Source organism: Alligator mississippiensis, chromosome 4, assembly GCF_030867095.1.
Source record: "Alligator mississippiensis isolate rAllMis1 chromosome 4, rAllMis1, whole genome shotgun sequence".
Lineage (NCBI taxonomy): Eukaryota > Metazoa > Chordata > Crocodylia > Alligatoridae > Alligator > Alligator mississippiensis.
The window spans coordinates 114,813,204-114,832,073 of record NC_081827.1 but is presented as its reverse complement, the minus strand read 5'-3'; the positions used below and the strand labels follow the sequence as shown (position 1 = coordinate 114,832,073).

Sequence of the window (18,870 nt, the reverse complement as noted above, 5' to 3'; positions counted from 1 at the left end):
CACACACCCAGGGTCCCCCTGCGGCCCAGCTCAGCAATCGACTGCAGGGGGACCCCGGGTGCCCCCCCAGACCCAGGAGGCACCAGTCACCAAGCCAGGGGGCGGGGTCCCATGAGCACTCCCTGGTAGACCCAGAAGTGGACTGGAACTGCTTCCACTCCACTTCCGGGTCTACTACCAAGCGCACGGGGGAACCCCCCTGCACTCCCATAGGATGCTCCATCTGCCCCAGCACCTCAGTATTCATGAGCTGCTTGGTACCTTGAGGTATGTAGAAAAAACATTTAAAGCTTTGTCTATGTCTGAATCATCTAATCTTTCCAAATCTCTCCAAATTGGTTTGGAGGGTTCCGATTCGATTCAGAGAGATTAAAGGGTCTCCTGATTCAATTCAGATTTGGAGATTCGGCCGCTGAATCAGGCTTAATTTCTGCCAAATCGAATTAGCGACCGAAGTTTCTCACAGTCCTACTAAGTATAGCACATCTGGGCCATGGAGCCTCATTCTCATCAGGTTAGTGGCCTAGATATGACAATTCTTTAATATCACTGAAGTACGATAATATTTAGGGACTACTGGATGTGAGGAGAAGGAAAGGAAAAGAGGCACAGAAAACCATCACATCATTTTTAGCCATTCAGCTCCTGAAAATTCACATAACACATGAGAAATATTATCACTGAAAGCAGGAACAGATCCAGGGAGGGTGCAGTCACACTCCCTTTGGATTCCTGGTCCACCCAAAGTTAAAACCAACTGCCTAAAAGTGGCAGCAGCATTTCTATTCAGACAGCAGTGAGGGAGTCACTTGACTTCATGGTTCATTATAATTGACTTCATTCCTTCTAAACTCTTCATGCCATGTGTGTTAAAGACCCTTTCTCTTTTTTAATAGTCTTGATGTTCAACTAATCAAGCTATTCTTTCTTTTGAAATTCTGCTGTCTGTTAGATGCTTCTGATGTAGCTGCCATTTCCATGAACCTGTAGAGTGTTTTTAACTCTAGCTAAAGATATTAACTCAGATGTGGAAATAATTTTCAGTGAAGTTCAAGACTGCTAGATTTAGTTTTATAAATCTTAAAGAGAGATACATTTAATTCCAATGGCTACGCAACTAATGAAACAACATATTTTGATTATTTTTTCCCAAGTTTGTTGTGGTTTTTATACATAATATATGATATAGTAAATTACTGAACATTCCAATACAATTTGATTTTAAACTGGATAATATAGTGCTATGCCCCTAACATACTAGCAAAGATTCTAGTTTCTTTCTACCCAGTGAAAAATAGGTGTTGTGTTACATGCAATGATGCACTACACCCTCTGCCCCTTTTCAAAATTCTAGATCTGCCCATGTCTGCAAGCATGGTTTATGCCATTCCCTGTGAATCTGTAACTGCACAAAATAGTGTGCCAACCATGAATTAACGCAGGTAAGAAAAAGAAGAAATACCCTACTAGTGCATCATCCCCTAAAACTACTAGGAGTACAGGAAGAAGCCAGAGGGCTTCCTGTAAAGTTTTATCCAACCCCATTGAAGTGAGTGGAAAGAGATGAAATATGAGATGCAGTACAGGAATGCATAAAGCATTATACATACACACATCATAACACATATATATATATCATGCTCAGAGTTTGCAGGCAAGCTGGACACAGCAGCTTCTTTTATTACCGCCTTCTCTTTAATACGTAAGGAGGCACCAAATTACTGACATAATTAGGAGGATTTTATAAGGGGGCTTGAAAATTTTTTATTTTTCTTCAGTAAGTACAAATAGCTGCTAATTTCTCCAGTCACATAAAAACTAATAAAGATTACCTATTTAATAAATGGAAATTTACAAAAAAGGAGAAAAGTAAAAATGGCACTGCTTGAAGGATCCAAAGAGTTCCAAAGTAGCAATTATAATACTTAAAAATAGTACAGAAAAATAATCAAATTTGACTGTAACACCAAAACCTATATCAAACTACACTTCTGTAATTATGACGTTGTGACACACTGGTTAACAATGGGGAGGAGGGTTTGTTTTGGGGGGGGGTTTTGGAGGGGTAACTTTTTTAGGGTTTTTTTTAGTTTTTTTTCCTGTGAGTGCAGAAAGCTTAGCAAATAAGTTTTAAAAATATTTTGATATTCCTAGGCAAAATTCAACCAAAAAATAAAATACAAAAATCCTTTCAACATTAGCTGCTTTTAGAAAATCAGTTCCCCACCTGAAGTTAACCTCGTCTATTCAACCTGTACAAGAAGAGTACCAGGCGAAAACATAACAAAAATAAAGTACAGACAGAAACACTGGCTCTGTTGAAGTCAAGGGGAGTTGTGCCACTAACTTCAACAGGACCAGAACTTCATTCATAGTGTTATAGACATGTTAATATATATTCTACATATATAGGCGTTAATATTTGAGAAACTGTTACTTACAGTTTGAGACCACTGCAGGAAAGGGAAAAGAAGTCATAGACTAAGCACACACCAAACACAGTGATTCCAGTTTCTTTCACCAGCACTGCACAGGTCCCAAGAAACAAACTAAGCAGCAAGAAGAAGGGAGAGGCAGTGGGAGGGAAATGTTCCCCAACATAAAGCTGATCCACACTCCTGCAGAGCAAATATGATGTACAGATTTCAGTTCCTTTTTAAAAGTTATTTTCATATTTATTAAAAGTGCTCACACATATTCCAAGTACATGTAAATATTTTTAGAAGATCACATATATATATATTAAGGAATTACCCACATGTATTGAAACTGTTTTTCAAACTTCTTCTGATAAATTAAGAATGGTTTAGAAAACAGGATATTAATTAAACTAAAAGAAAGAACATAAAAAATGTGGGAAGCAGAAGATCCATGAAAGAAGTACTAAAAAGGACAAATGAGGAAGGCAGAACAAGTGGAAGGTATGACACCAGGAAAATTAAAGATGCTTGCTTTCCACTAGTTTGGGCTCATGCTGATTTTCTCTAAGAAGTGACAGAACGCTCACAGTCTGGGGGTGAAACTTCCACCCATCTACACCTTCCTAAGTCAGAGACAAATCCTAACTGTTACAAAGTGCAAGACATTTGACTCATGGGGACAGAGGAAGGCCATACATAGGCCATCACCAATCTTTTAAACTTCCTGGAAAAATGGCACTAAGGTTTTATAGCAAACAACTCAAGGGAGAGAAGAGGGCATTATTCTATTACATAATAAAGAATGGCATCACCTAGCATGTTCCTAAATGTAACAGAAATTTCAGAAGAGACGTCCCTCCAGCACTTTAAGCCAGGTTCTACGTATACTGGGACAATTATGAATTTAAGCCCTGCTGTTGCCAACAGCTCTGAGACTAGGCACTATGCTAAAAACTATGCTTGGGGGGCTGGGGCGCATGACTTCTGAGGAGAGGCTGAGGGAACTGGGTTTATTTAATCTAAAGAAGAGAAGGCTGACAGGGGACTTAATAACAGCCTTTAACTACCTGAAGGGTGGTTACAAAGAGGATGGATCTAGACTGTTCTCAGTGGTGACAGATGACAGAACAAGGAACAATGGTCTGAAGTTGCAGCAAGAGTGGTTTAGGTTGGATATTAGGAAAAACTCTCTCACTAGGAGGATGGTAAGGCACTGGAACAGTTTACCTAGAAAGGTGATGGAATCTCCATCCTTGGAGGTTTTTTAAGGCCCAGCTTGACAAAGCCCTAGCTGAAATTATCCAGTTGGGGATAGTCCTGCTTTGAGCAGGGAGTTGGACTAGATGACCTCCTGAGGTCCCTGCCAACCCTAATTTTCTATGACTCTATGTTTTCCATGCAGTTCAGGCAGAGAATTCCTGCAACTCCAAAGGAAATTAATTTTGTTAGGAGGGGAAAAAATCCAAGATTCTCAGTGAGCTTCATAATTGCAGTACTTGTTTCAAAAGGATGCAAGTTACTGCTGTTCACTTGGTGTACAAAGATTTTACCAAAGTTTAAAATATTCTCAACAACTATGGACCAGTGCTGCAAACCCATACTGGTGTGAGTACTGCTGTAAGCTTCAATGGGTTTATTCATCTAAAGGTTTGCAATGTCAGGCTCTTTCTTTTAAAAATCACTGCCAGGACTAAAAGCTCTTTTAGGCACACAGTGGTAGAGTGCAGGGGTTTTGTCAGCTTTAAATGAACTGCGCACACTACAGTGGTAGAGTACAGTGGCAGAGTGCAGGAGTTTTGTCAGCTTTAAATGAAATATGCTTGTCAAGAGTTTGAGCATATTTCACCCTGCCTCCAATGTCTCATAACATTTAATATCAAAGTTCCATACCTATTATAGGAGAGAAAAGCCAACAGAAATAGTAGACAAGCTAAGACATCTGCTCTGCCTACAATACCGGTTACCTAAGGGGGAAAAAACCAAACAAGATAAAGTTTATTACCCAAAGGTCACATAATAATCAATGCAGAGACAGAAAAAAAACTGCAATCACTAATTTGATGAGTATGAGTGTTTTTTTCAAGCTTTGTTGGCAACTTTCACTATAACAAGTCATATTACAAAATTTTTGGCATTCCACTTCAGAAAGATCTAGAAACTGCACATACAGGAAATTAAAGCCCTTTGAAGCTTTTGCTTTTTTAAGGTAACTTAATTATGCAATCTTCAATGCTCCAGCATTTTCTTTAAACTCCCCAAGTTCTGAGCTAGACAAAAATAAATGCAAAGCTTGCCTACTCTAAAATCTCTCTTATACAACAGTACTGTCTAAGGGAGCTTGGCTGATTAGCTCACATGAGACAACACAGGAGGTAACTGTAAATCTCATGGCTCTTTGTTGTTAAAGTAATCTCTTCTAAAAAATTCTGAGCCTTTTCAGTCATTTCAATCTCACTCATTTACGACAGCTCAAGTACAATGAAGTACAATGTTGGTGGTATCTTAACTAGACATATAATTGTCTATGCAGAAACATAAGAACTTTTATTCTCATTTGAAAAGAGAAAAGCACCTATTTTATCTTCATGAGAATGAAAATAAATCTGTTGCTAGAATGGTTATTTTAAAGCATGTAAGATTTTGATACTTTGCCGTTTCTTATAACCAACAGCAGAAAAAAACGTAACAAAGCAGTAACAGGAGCTAACACACTATAATTTTATTTTGAAGCTTATTAAATGAAAGACTTTCCCTAAATCTATTCTAACCTTTTAAATTAAAAAGGCAATGAGAATAAATTCATGAGTCATATAACACCCATGACACACATGAAAATGTTTTTACTATCTTGTTTAGAACGTATGCAAAGTTATATTAGGCATAACTTGGGACCCTTTTTTGTTCAGAAATTAAAGACTATGGAAAAAATGGGGAGAACCAATGTCTCAGCAGGACGGATGTCTCACCAAGCATTCTGGTTTTGAGAGACAGTGGGGCTTCACATTTTTTCCCCTCCAACTGAAGGACTATGTTTGTATTTCTAGCCTCTCTGCTTAGGTTGTTAATGAGAATCACAGTTAGAGCTACAGTAGAAAGATAGCAAGTATTAACTCCAAAATAACTGACAGGGGATGTTAAGAACAAATGAACATGATAGTGGTTTTGCTGTTAACCATTCAAAGCATGCATTGCATTAAGTCATGGCAAATAGTATATCCTATATTTCTTTAAAAGTTTTATTTTTAAGTGTAACATGCATTTCTTTTTAGCTTCTCTCTCTCTGTTTTATGGATCATATACTTACAGCTTCTGTGTGAATGGGATGCACAGCAAAGAACAGAGCTGTGACAAAGGCAAGTCGACAGTCCTTGAATACAGCTTTGTCACAAGTATACATCAGCACAACAGTCACTAGACAGTGTAAAATTACATTCACTGCATGGAAATAGAATGGGTTCATACCAGCCAGTAATATGTTTAGCCTGTAAGGAAACAAACAAAACCTTAATGAATATAACCAGACCATGGAATCCTTGTAATGGCAGAACATCATTTAGACACATTAGAAGACTGCAACCAGACAAAAAGCAGAGTTTAGATGAAGAGCTGTTAGATTAATTAGGGGAAATTGCTCAGAACATCTGGTTAAATCTGAATAAAAAGAAACTAGTTTTCCTACTTTGCTTTTAAAATTTGTGGCTGAATTTGTTAAGTTTCATCCACACAGAAGTAAGAGACTGACATCACAGATGCAAGCCAAGCCTCTTGTAGTTATGTGATGTTTCATTTCCCCCTACAGGAGAAGTGGGCAATTATTTGGGCCCAAAGACTACTTGGGGAGTTTTGGTGAGCTGTCATGGGCCAGGTCAGCAACCCTCCCACCACGCCAACAGCTCACCAAAACTCCCTATGCGTTGGGCCGGGTGGCCGGGATGGGGCCATGGACAGGCAGGGAGCAGCATCCAGGAGCAGAATGGGCAGACAGGGCCAGGGCTGAGATTGTGGGGCCCTGACAGTGAAGGGCCCAGGGCGTTGCCATGATCTGCTCCCTGCATGCCCCTGAGACAGGCACCAGTTCCATGGGCAAGGGCAGATTGCAGCTCTGTGCCAGGCCCCATCCCCACGCTATTACTACCCAGCAAGGAGACCAGCCAGGACCTACACAGGCCAGGCATGCAGACAAGATGGGGTTGTGGATAGGCAGGAAGCTGCATCCAGGAGAGGGACAGGCAGGCAGGGCCAGGGCCAGAATTGGGGGACAGTGATTGGGGCCAGGACCCAAAGCAGAGCCGTGATCTGCTCCTTGTGCAACCCTTTGCCCATAGAACTGGTGCCTGTCACTGGGTCATGCGGGGTCTGGATCACAACTCCACCCTGGACCCCAGATCTGCACTGTCAACACCCTGCAATCCAGGACGCAGCCCCACCCGCCACTGGATGCAGCTCCCTGACCATTCACATCCCCATCCCATCCAGCTGCCTGCATGCCCTGCCTGCATGGGTTCTGCCCTACCTGCCAGCAGGTGCGGAGCAGATGGACCAGGGTGCCCAGGCAGTTGGGCCAGGTCCGGCACTAGCGACAACTGGAAGAAGCCACCGCCATCAGGGCTGCTAAGAAGCAGAGTCCAGCTGCTGCCCTGGCCCCACTGCATGCCTAGAGGCAGTGGGACCAGCTGCACACACCATGGCCTGAGCTACCCTCCATGCTTGAGCCGGGCAGGGCCAAGGGACCTGCTACAGGCCAGACAAAATCCCTTGGTGGGCCAGATCCAACCCATGGGCTGTATTTTGCCCACCCTGGTCCTACAGCAACAAGAGTAGTTCAACATGAGATATGCAACAACTCTGGTCTTTCAGTGCTGGCACCTCCACAGCAGTCTAAGCCAGGGGTGGGTAATTATTTCGGGTGGAGGGCCACTTATTGAGTTTTGGCAAGCTGTCGAGGACCGCATTGGTAGCCATGACCCTTGACAGGCGCCCCACCCCCTGGTCACCATCTTGTGACTGGAAGTCCCGCCCCTTAACCCCTGACTTTTGCCACCACAAGTCCCTCCCCTTGCCCCCAGAAGTACTCCTTTCAGCAAGGGGTTTTGCCATCTCAGAACCAGAAAAATACCAAATTATATTCTAAAGAATTGAAAATCTACAACATTCATTAATTTGATTTCAAAAATATTTTTGTCCTGATTTACATGTGTTTGTATAGTATACACAGAGGTGATTGCAAAATAGCTTAAACTGAAGCTTACGCTTGTATATTGTGGGGGAGGGCATGGAGATAGGTTTGTGGGGGGCTGTTAGTGTGTGGTTATGCGGGGTGTGAGGGAGTGTGTGAGTGTGGAGTGAAAGAGCTTGTGGGTGTGGATATGTGGGATGTGGGTGGGTATTGGGTTTGTGGGGGCCGTATGTGGGGGGAAGGTGGCTGGGATGTGTGATGGGGTGTAGGGGTCTGCGTATATAGCAGTGCGAGGGGGGGTGCGGGTGCTTGTGTATGGTGGGGAGTGCATGTGGGACTTGCCCTATGAACATACACACACACACACTCTCTCTCTCCCCCCTCACTGTATGCACACGCACGCACGCACGCACACACACACACACACACACACACACACACACACACACACACACACACACACACACACAGAGTCTCTCCCTCCATCATTTTTCTCTGTCTCTCTCTCTCCCCCTCCCTCATGGCAAAGATGGATGGATGGACACACACCCTCCCTCCTGCTCCTGGCCCTGGGGTACTAGCGTGGGCCCCATGCTCCCATGGTCTGGTGATGCAGCCATGTGGTGCTGGAGCAGGCCAAAACCTGCAGCAGGCAGAGAGTTCCAGTTGGGGGGAGCAGGGATAGGAGGGGACTGGGGGGGGGGGGGGGGAGGCAGGGCTGGGCTGGCCTTGTTGCTGGATCCTGCCAGCTCCCCCTGGGTCCTACTGCCTCTATCTCCTGCCATCTTTGACAGGCAGCAGGAGCAGATAAATATACATTTTCTAAATATTTTAGGGGTCCCACGGGCCATATTTTGCCCGCCCCTGGTCTAAGCTATACAGTGGTTTTATGGCATGGATAATTCAAACACTAAAATGGAATTGGTATCTGCCTCTTTTCCTTCCTCTGCTCTCTCTCCTCTGCTTCGAGGCTAAGATACTTTACCTCAAAACAGGCGGTTGCTTGGTTAGGTTGTGGCACAACTGGAGTTGGTCAGCAGATAGGTCCTCGCAACTCTTCATGTCAGCATCAATTTTCTTAGGTATGCCTTGTATCTTAGTAATGGCCTGAGATCTCATGATGCCCAGAGAAAATATTACAAAGTTGGGAGCAGAGCACTTGTTTTGGGAGTCAAAGAATCAGGCATCCACATACATTGTCCAACCCTGTGAAGTTGGTGCTTGAAGATCACAGCTCAGTGCTGGTAACACTGGTTTCTCTACCATTTGTGCGACAAGCTTCCCATTTGCTGTGGAGGATTTTCTGGAGGCATGGCTGGAGATACCTCTCCAGGCTCGAGATGATGGTAGGTCACCCACTTTTCACATCCATAAAGGAGAGTAGGGAGGATGACTCCTTTGTAGACCTGGATCTTGGTGTCTTTCTGGAGACTGCAATGAATAAAGACGCAACGAAGCAATTTCTCAAAAGAGGCACTTGTGCACTGGATCTCCTCATCAATGTTCACTCTGAGGGAGGTGGCTACCAAGGCAGGGAAAGTGCTCAACTACCTCCAGAGTCTTTCCCTTGATGCTAATTTGGCGGGGGGGGGGGGGGGGGGGGTCACATTCATGGCCAGGAGCAGGCTGATAGTGTATTTTAGTCTTCTCAATGTTGAAAGAGAGACCTAAAGTTCAGTAGGTTTCTCCAAAAAGATATAGGATAGACTGGAAGTTTTCCTCAGCATGCACAAGAATGGTACAGTCATTGGTATATTGACAGTCAAGGATGGTTGTTTTGAATAATTTGTTCTTCAAGCGAAAATAACCCAGCTTGAAAAGCCCTCCATTCATTTGGTATTCAATAACAATTCCAGAGGGAACGCAGTTCTTAATGAGTACCAGGATGACTGTCAGAAAAATGGACAACTGTGTTGGGGCAATGACACATCTTTGCTTGACCCCAGTTTGGATGACAAATGGATCCGTCTCCAATCCACTACATAAAATGGTCACAGTCAGCTGGTCATGGAGGAGCCTCAAGACCTCCACAAAAATAATACAAGAAACCCTTGCTATTCACGGGTTCAGCATTCATGGTTCCAAATATTCGCGAATGCTAAACCCGCATTTTAAATACACTTTGTACACTTACAGGAGCTCCTCAGGAGCTCCGCGCTTGCTGCCACTGGGCTCCCACTACTACCACCAGGCTCCTGTCACTGCCACCAGAGCCATACCCCCCACCCCTCCCAGCCGCCGGGGGCACTGTGTTTTTTAAGGCAGTGCCTTATTCGCAGATTTCACCATTTGCGGGGGAGATGAGAACGTATCCCCCACGAATGGCGAGGGTCGCCTGTATTAGAACATTAAACAGACATTTAAAAGAAAAGAAAGGACACCAAATAAAAGCCAGCCCAGATACTCTGCATGTAGACTAAATCATGTCTTAAAAGGCACAACATCCCTGTATCTGATTTCACTAACATTCAAACTGCAGTTTCCTATGATAGATACATGGACTAACGTGGCAATGCCCTTGACTTGTTATTACTATATAAACATATCAGTTTTCCTATATCAATTGACAATTGGTGTGTCTGTGAAGCCCAGAACATCTTATGTTCTTTATAAATAATTTCTGAGTGCACAACCTACAGCTGACAGAACGTAATCTACCCTAGGCTGCATTTTCCAGGTGAATCTAACTTTAATGAAGAGGGAGTCTTACTTGTATATTCACTTTTTTGATCCCACAGAATTGGTTTTTTTTTTCAGAGGAGGGGCAATCACTGAGGTTGAGGAGTTTGGGAGATATACCAATTTTGGTATAACTTGGTCCTTCGCTTCTGAAGTATGGTATGATGCAACTATTTGGACAATATTGCAGTTTGTATGAATCAAAAACTCTTTTAAAAAGGGACATTTCTGTTTTCCTTACAAGACTCACCGGGGCTTGTGGTATGAGCTGTCCTCCCTCCCTTACTCTTGCTATCACAAAATGACAGAAAAAGAAACATACTTTTCACAGAATAAACGAGAGGAAACAGTACACCTAAATCAAATTACAGCAGCCCACCATGCTTACCCAAGGCTAAATTATGACATCAAGTCTGTGAGGCACAGACCAGGGAAGGGATGGTGGAAAGTTGCATGACTAGGGAAAAGAAAGCCTTTCTGTTTGCAAGGGACAGCCTCCTTGAAATCCTCATGCCTGCTACTACACAGCTGTCATGAGATACATGTCATCCCTCTCTCTATGTCATTACAATTCTGAAAGAGTTCTGGTGCTGGGACCCAAAAGTCCCAGGGGTGCAGGGCATGAAAATCTTTGTGCTCCCTTGAGTGCAGCAACTGCAACAGGGCCTAACCTTTTAGCAAGCCACACACATTTCTCCTGCCCATCTCACTGAACACCTGGTGAAGTGTGAAGTGTGAACGTCCTATAATGAGGGAGCTCAGCTAAGGCTGTTCACTTAGAATAGCTGATAAATAAGAAAAAGTGTTCACTTAATGGTCTGACTACTCCCCTGTGTTTCTCTCTCCCCCTTTAAACACTATTAAGATAACCCTTTCCTTAAACAGCAAAATCTGAGCACAAGCAAGCATGTGTATACATTACATAGCATCATTTGTGGTCCATTAAATGTAAAAGTGTGCAGGTGCTTTACTCAGTGTTGTTTCTTTTCTGCCAAGGCTATTATCTGTCATAACAAATTAGGGCAAGTGATGGCGAAGGAGACATTCTTTTGTCCTGAAATAATCGCACCAGAAATCTTGGGAGATGTTAATAGTGGTTGTACTATCAATTGTGTGTGTGCGTGTGTGTGCGTGTGTGTGTGTGTGTGTGTGTGCGCGCGCGCTTGCATGCAGCAATAGGACTGCACCCAATTAAAACTCCATCTGTGGTCCTCCAAGTCACATGAGCTTTACCAAGCTATCTGTCCAGAAGAGTCTGATACGTAAGGCCCATGACAGGGAACTGCACAGCAGCTGGGAGAGTGGGGGCAAAGAATGGTGGGGAGGAAGAGATAAATTGGCCCCTTCCCCCACATGCCTCCTAAGCTGTCATATCTCAGCTGGGCCTAGCCCCCTCCTCATTTCCCCCTCCTCGTGTCAATGGGCATGATTGTAATAATGTACAGTGTTAATGTGAAGTATCCACTGTGTGTGGCTCAGGAGAAGGAAGAAGAATAATAAAGGCAAAAATTCATCATCAGAATTATTTTGCCATGAGAAGTAAGGACTTTCCTAACACAAATGAATGGGAAAATTTAGCTGGAAGCTTAATACCTCTAGCATGGGGAAGTAAGGCCTCCCTCTCATTTTCCCAAACTGTAAACTGGTCCAACCTTGGGAATTTTGTTTAATGTCTCAGATTTTAAAGCCAGAGGAACCATTATGAACATCTAGTCCGGGGGTGCTCAACTGACAGGCCACAGGCCAAATGCAGACTACAGAGCCATTGCATCCAGCCCATGAGATTCCCCCACAGATTTGGCGGTGGGGGAGTAGTGGCCATTAATATGCCACCCTCTTCCCTGCCATATTCCCAAACCCTAAGCCCTGTGCCACTAATCAGAGCCAAGCCATGCAGAAAACCTCAGCCAATACCAGTCTTGCATCGTGTACACTGCTACTAATCGAACTAATACATATCTTTTAGAGCCAGGTTGTAAAACTCACCCCCTGGCTCTAGACTACATGGCTCCTCACAGGCTGGATCTGTACTTGGCAGCAATGGGGCAAGTGGCAGTGGTGATGTAGGGGCCAGCAGTATGGCAAGTGGCATCAGAGGAAGTGCAAGCAACACAGCCAATGATGGAAGCAGCAGGGTGAACGGGCATGGTGCTATGTGGACACAGCCCTCACTCACCCCTCCTGCTGCCCCGGTCATGTCTAATGGGGCCTCACAGCCCCAGATTCTGCATCAGGTCCTTCCCCACTAGCCCAGTCCTCCAATTCCCTGGTTCAGTAGCAATTCCATGTGGTTGACACACCTCTTTTAGAGTGAGCCATCTACAGCCCTGTAATTAGATAGAGATACAGAGCCTTTTGGCCAAGCCCCTTTAACAGTCAAGAAAAGTGTCCAGTACCGGCATCCCCAAGATAAAGCAAATGATTTCACTCCTGGGACTGGACTGCAGTAATGCAAAAAAGCCCCACCTTGGAGTAGTGCTGAACTGGAGAGAACCTCCACATAAATGTTTACGTGGTAACAACAGCCCCTCCACCCCCTCAAGCTGTGACCACATGAGCATGTCTGGGGACAGACAAGGAAATGAAGACACAAAGACACGTGCAGAGTCAGCTCTCAGGCATGCTTTCTCCTACCCTGCAGGAGACATTTTTCAGGACGTTTGTGATCATAGATGACACATAAGTATCAACAGTGGGGGGGTGGGAAGTGGCACAACTCCATGCCACTGCCACCACCCCCGCCACTGCCAGGTACTGGCTCCAAACAGGCTGCAGCCCTGGCCCTGCCATCAGCACAGAAATCGGGGGGGGGGGGGGGGGCACATGTCCCCTATACCCCCCCACATCGCCTATGCCTATGATGATCTGTCCCCATGTAGTTGGAATGGGGCCCAGTCCTTAAAGAGCTGAGGAATCCTTCTCCCTTCTTGATCAAACATTCAGAAAAGAGCAGAAATTACTGGAGACCTACAGCACTTAACTGATTAAGATCAGTGGGTGTTCTGCAATTCATTTAAATGGAAACAGAATCACACCTCCAGCCTGCTGTTACTAACACTGCTGCCTCCTGTGGTTTGGAAACACACCTATGTCATACCCCTCTCTCTCCCCATGAGAAAAGTTCCTAAGCTACTGATGTGCTGAACCACAGTTCAAAAGCAAACAGCCTCAGAACAGATTTGGGGGAGAAGGTAATCTGCTATTATAATGAGGTGAAAATACTGATATTTTCTATGATGAGGCAGCCAATGTCACCTGTGCCACCCCTAATGAGAGAATTCCTTGGCTAAGAAGTTTCCAGTGAATTCTCCAGCATGCATTGTTCCCTTCTTCAGGAAAAATAGACTGCAAGTTAACTGACCGCTCAAACAGAGACTCTGGCCTCAGCTCCCCACTTTGTGCTCAAGTATTGGAACATCTGTAAGTTGTGTCACACACTGCTCAGAGACCATTGCCAAATCTGTGCAAAGAAAATTAAAACAAAAAAGGTTCCTGCCCAAACTTTGAAATTTCTTGTTTTTGTTTCATGCTTTTCTGCAACAAATTTTGTTAACGGTATGTGTTTGTATTCCTTTAATTTGGACATTTATTTCCCTTGTCCAAGGTGCAAACACACAATTCTACATAATGATTTTTGATTGTAGTAAGTACATTCTCAGGAACAGACTTTAAAGTTGTAGTGAGAAAATTTGTCACTGGGGAGTTCCAAAAACATTTTCGTACCCAAATGTTGAGGGTTCTATCAAACCCTCTGTGTAATATTTACTATGTAAATATTAAAATATTAGTTCATTTTACAGGGGTGTAGGTTGTAGCCGTGTTGGTCTAAGGACATAGGCAGACAAGGTTCCTTGGGTGAATCTGATATATTTTATTAGACCAACCCAAATAGTTGGAAAATAGCTATTAAGCAAGCTTTCGGGTTCAAAAACCCTTCGTCAGGCTAAGGAAGTTTCAGCAGTTGGTGTGTGCTCTTCCTGGATGGAATGAAAAGTAAAGAAATCAGCCGCTGGGGTGGTATGCATACAAGACAGGAAGTCAGTGAACCCACTGACTCCTCAGTCTACATTTTCACTGACTACCTGTCTTGTATGCATACCAGCCCAACCGCTGGCTTCTTTACTTTTCATTCCATCCAGGAAGAGCACGCACCAACTGCTGAAACTTCCTTAGCCTGACGAAGGGTTTTTGAACCCGAAAGGTTGCTTAATAACTATTTTCCAACTATTTTGGTTGGTCTAATAAAAGATATCAGATTCACCCAAGGAACCTTGTCTGCCTTAGTTCATTTTAGCTATTTTTACGTGTATAATAAAAACTGATCACAGTAGCATATAAACCAGTTCTAAATATATTCAGTATAGACAGAACTTTCTGAATACACTTGGAAACCAAATACTGGTCACTTATGCAACGGCTTATAGGAGGGATACAACACAAGGGATCACCACAAGGTGAAATAGATTCCCTCTACTATTCTCCATCCCAAGCTCAAAAACAGGGTGTTGGCCTTCTAGATACGGGCTCCTACTACAGACTTTTGGCTGTAATTTACTTCTCCCTTCAGTTCCATTGCAAAATTGTGGTTCAGTACATCTGTGTCCTTTACGAATCCATTGGCCATTGGGGAGTGACATCTTCATCCCCAACAGTACTCTTTTTCTCCTACAAAGACACAGCTGCTTGAATATGCCTGTGCGCTGACTGGCTCTGCGATTCCCAGCTCTCTGCTCCCAAGAAATTAGAAAACTGTGTTTCAACTGCTTTTTGACAGGCAAAGAAAGAGCTGTAGGATTGGTTGTCTTGATTCCTTATAGCTTTACAGGTGAAATCATCAGTTTTATTATTATTATTATTATTATTATTATTATAAATTGCCTATAGGCCAAACCCCTGAGTAAGAGGCAGCATATGACTGCTGTACTGGCACTGAGAAAGACTTTTCTCAGGAGAAAATTTCTACAGCACTTGTACAGATGCAGCCTACTTTCACCTCTCATGCCTGGCCAGCTACTTTGCCTCTGTCATTACTCCCCACCTTTCTTTATCCACACCCTGCCTGCTGGCTTGATAGGGCAATAGCTAGGGAACAAGGACTACACACCACAGCTAACCCAGACATAGCACCAATCAGGAGGCTGGATGCACTCTACTTCCGTGTCTAGCCAACAGCTCCGTCCAGAATTTACAAAAATGTCCTTCTTTCCCATACTGCATGCTGAAGGCATGTAGCAAATTAAACAGAAAAAACTCATTTGCTGAATTATGACATATTAAATAGGGACAGTGCCACAAATGGTGACATCTCACAAATTCCAGTTTTTAAACTCAAAACCACTAACACCCCTTGGTCCTCAGTGTTCTTCATCCACTTAGACACAAAACCCATTCAAGCCCTTTTTTAAACTCTTATGATTTAACAATATTGTAAACCATAATTGGAGAGTTTCTGGTTTTATAGACCTTGTTATTATCCCTGGGCAGCTCTGGTTTAGTGTAATCTGTTTTATTATATTCAACAGACTAACAAAAATATAACATGGTATGAAGTACAAATGCACAACACACTAATGATAATTTATGTCAGCAAATAACACTTTACTTAATGAAAATTTTGTTATATCACCCTAGACCTGATGAAAAAAATTATATAGATGAAGATTTACATGCAGATTTTTACATTTGTATATATTAATTTAGCGGGTGATGCCACTGATCAGTTAATTTCTTCTGGGCTACCCACTGCCTTAATAAAATGTCATGAAACTGTATATGAAAAAGGTCAATCAGGTAATCCAATGCAAGATTTCATTATAGCACACAGTAGAAGTTGTCTACAGTAGAAGCTCCCAGAAAGTTTACAATAATGTGAGCCTGTACTCCAGCAACTGTTAACACTGGTATAACTGCTAAGAATGGTTAAAATACTAAACCCAGAGAGAACTCAATTATAGTCACCAACATGCTATTAAGACCCTTGGTAGTGAAAACACCTCCACTAGTATTTACACCATGGATAGCACTGGGACAGTTGCACTATTGATAAAATAAAGCAACAATTTTCTTTCCTACTTTAGAAGCACCCTGTACTTATAATTTTCTAGTGTAGTACAATTCTGTCTAGCAGAATTTAGGCAGTATAAACCAAACAAATGATTTCTTTGTCACTAGACCATTGTTGTTCTATAACTAGAGGCAGCTGTACTAATCCTTTTAGATTAAGAACCCACGGCACAACACCTCAGCCTCCCTCAGCTTTCCATCACGAAAGTAGCTGTTCTTAAACAACACTTTAAAAAACGACTTGAATGCAAAGTTGCAGAACAAGAAATCCACAGACTAGATTATGTTAAGTATGGTCTTAATAGAGATTCTGGGTTCTTATACCATTACCTGGACTAGCTTTTATAGCCCCTACATCCCCCAGTAGGTTAACTGCTTTGTTTATCCCTTTTGATCTCTTCAACCCACCTTCACCTCTCCCAGCAGTGCCAACTCCCCTTATCCTTTCCTCCTCATCTCTCTATCCATTACATTTAAATTACTTTATTCCTTTTTATTTAGTACTCATGCCATCTGCAAATCCAGTCACATTATTAGACAAAGTAGGCTGTCACCTACAAAAGCTTTTGCCTCTTTAAACAAATTAGTCACTAAGGGCACCTATACACATGCCAGATGCCTGCTCCGATACATTCAAATTAAAACGTGTTGGATCAGACTTGATTAACTGAGTCTACTGAAGCATACTAATTAGCGTGCTCCAGCAGCTTTAGTGTCACATATTCAGCATCCCTATGCTTCAAAATGGCAGTGGGCGCACTTTAACTAAAACTCATTGAAAGAGCTTTAGTTAAAGCATTCCCACCACCATTTTGAAGCGCAGATCACTGAATACATGAAACACTGCAGGCACTTTAATTAGAGAGGCTCCCAAGAGTCACTCTAAACCCCCATCCCTTCATCCCACCCCAGAGCACATGTAAAGACACCCCAAGACTGCCTACACACATACTTGGGGGGGGGGGGGGGAGAGCATTTTAATTAGAGCAGTTCCTGGTCAGCTGCTCTAATGCAAAATGCCCCACCATCATATGTATTAAGCCCCCACATTTAAAAATGGCCACAGGATACTTTATCTAAACCGCATTCAACGAGGTTTTAGATAAAGTGTCCCATGATTTTTAAAATGTGCAGGGGCTTAATACATGTGATAATGCAGTGACGCTAGAGTGCTTTAATTGGAGTGCAGAGAAGACGTGATTAATCAAGTCTGCTCTGATGCATTCGAATTAAAACGCCAATGAACATGTATATAGGCAGCCCTAAGTACCACTCTGCTCTGCCTTTTGTCTGACTTCAGACTAACATGGTCAACTAACCTCTCACACAACAAATGACAGCAAGCATTTAAGTTAAACTAAACTGTTAATCACTGCACTCTCCAACTCTCAGAATACATTATAATTCACAGAAATACAGCTCATAGTATCTTGCAATACTGCAGTGATAGAGGGTTTTCCACAATAAACAGTGGGAGAGCAAAGCATATTCCAAAATGGAGATACAAGTGAATAGCCCAAATATAGATGAAATATAGTCACAACCGGCTGTTCTGTACTCATTAGAAAGGGGACCAAAAACAAAACATGTTCAAGGAAAAAAGAGTAATGATTTATCAGAAATGGAAGACACCTGTAGCAGAGCACTACATTGCAATTATTCTGTATGATCAGGATTACCTTAGAAGTTTCAAAAGAAGTGGAAATAATTTATAATTCTTTCAATTCTGAGCCTACCAATATCAGACTGGTGGTGAGCATGGCACTTAAATGTATATTGAAGCCAAGTATAACAAGTGAAAAGCAAACGTAGTAAGAAAAATATACTAGACACACCAGAAACTCAGGCACAGAAGTCCAAAACAAATGCATTGTAATGCCTTAAAACATCAGCAGCAACAGTACTACATATTCTTCACTTGGTAGGATGGGTTGGTCAAAAACCAAGCCTTTTAAGGAAAGGATGGAAGAATAAATCTAGGGTAAAATAAATGAAAGAAAAATAAAGTAAGTCAAAAACACTTCTCAAAATAAAGCAAGGACTATATAGACAAGATATTAAAGACAGGACCAAATATAGCTTATAGAATCATAGAAAATTAGGGTTAGAAAGGACCTCAGGAGGTCACCTAGTCCACCCCTCTGCTCAAAGCAGGACCATCCCCAACTAGATCATCCCAGCCAAGGCTTTGTCCAGCCAGGTCTTAAAAACATCCAAGGATGGAGATTCCACAACCCTTCTGGGTAACCTGTTCCAGTACTTTACTATCCTCCTAGTGCACAAGTTTTTCCTAATATCTAACCTAAACTTCCCTTGATGCAACTTGAGACCATTGCTCCTTGTTCTGTCATCTGCCATCACTGAGAACAGTCTAACTCCATCCTCTTCGGAACCCACCTTCAGGTAATTAAAGACTGCTATTAAGTCTCCTCTCAGTCTCCTCTTCTCTAAACTAAATAAGCCCAGTTCCCTCAGCCTCTCCTCATAACCATTTCCGTTGCCCTTCACTGGGCTCTCTCCAATTTGTCCACA

The 18,870-nt window shown here is 42.9% G+C and overlaps 1 protein-coding gene across 5 annotated transcripts in view; it reads right to left on the bottom strand.

The window, feature by feature from the left end:
- TMTC1 (transmembrane O-mannosyltransferase targeting cadherins 1) overlaps positions 1–18,870 on the bottom strand; it is a 261,037-nt gene that overhangs the window by 230,485 nt on the left and 11,682 nt on the right. For 4 of the 5 annotated variants that reach the window (XM_059726488.1, XM_014609054.3, XM_059726487.1 and 1 more), the window contains exons 2-4: positions 5,725–5,902; positions 4,311–4,384; positions 2,442–2,618 (exon numbers count right to left, since the gene is read on the bottom strand). In XM_059726488.1, coding sequence (XP_059582471.1) covers positions 2,442–2,618; positions 4,311–4,384; positions 5,725–5,902 — 429 coding nt within the window. Of the gene's footprint in view, positions 1–2,441; positions 2,619–4,310; positions 4,385–5,724; positions 5,903–8,581; positions 9,028–18,870 lie in introns of all 5 variants that reach the window. The other variant, XM_059726490.1, reaches the window with a different exon arrangement.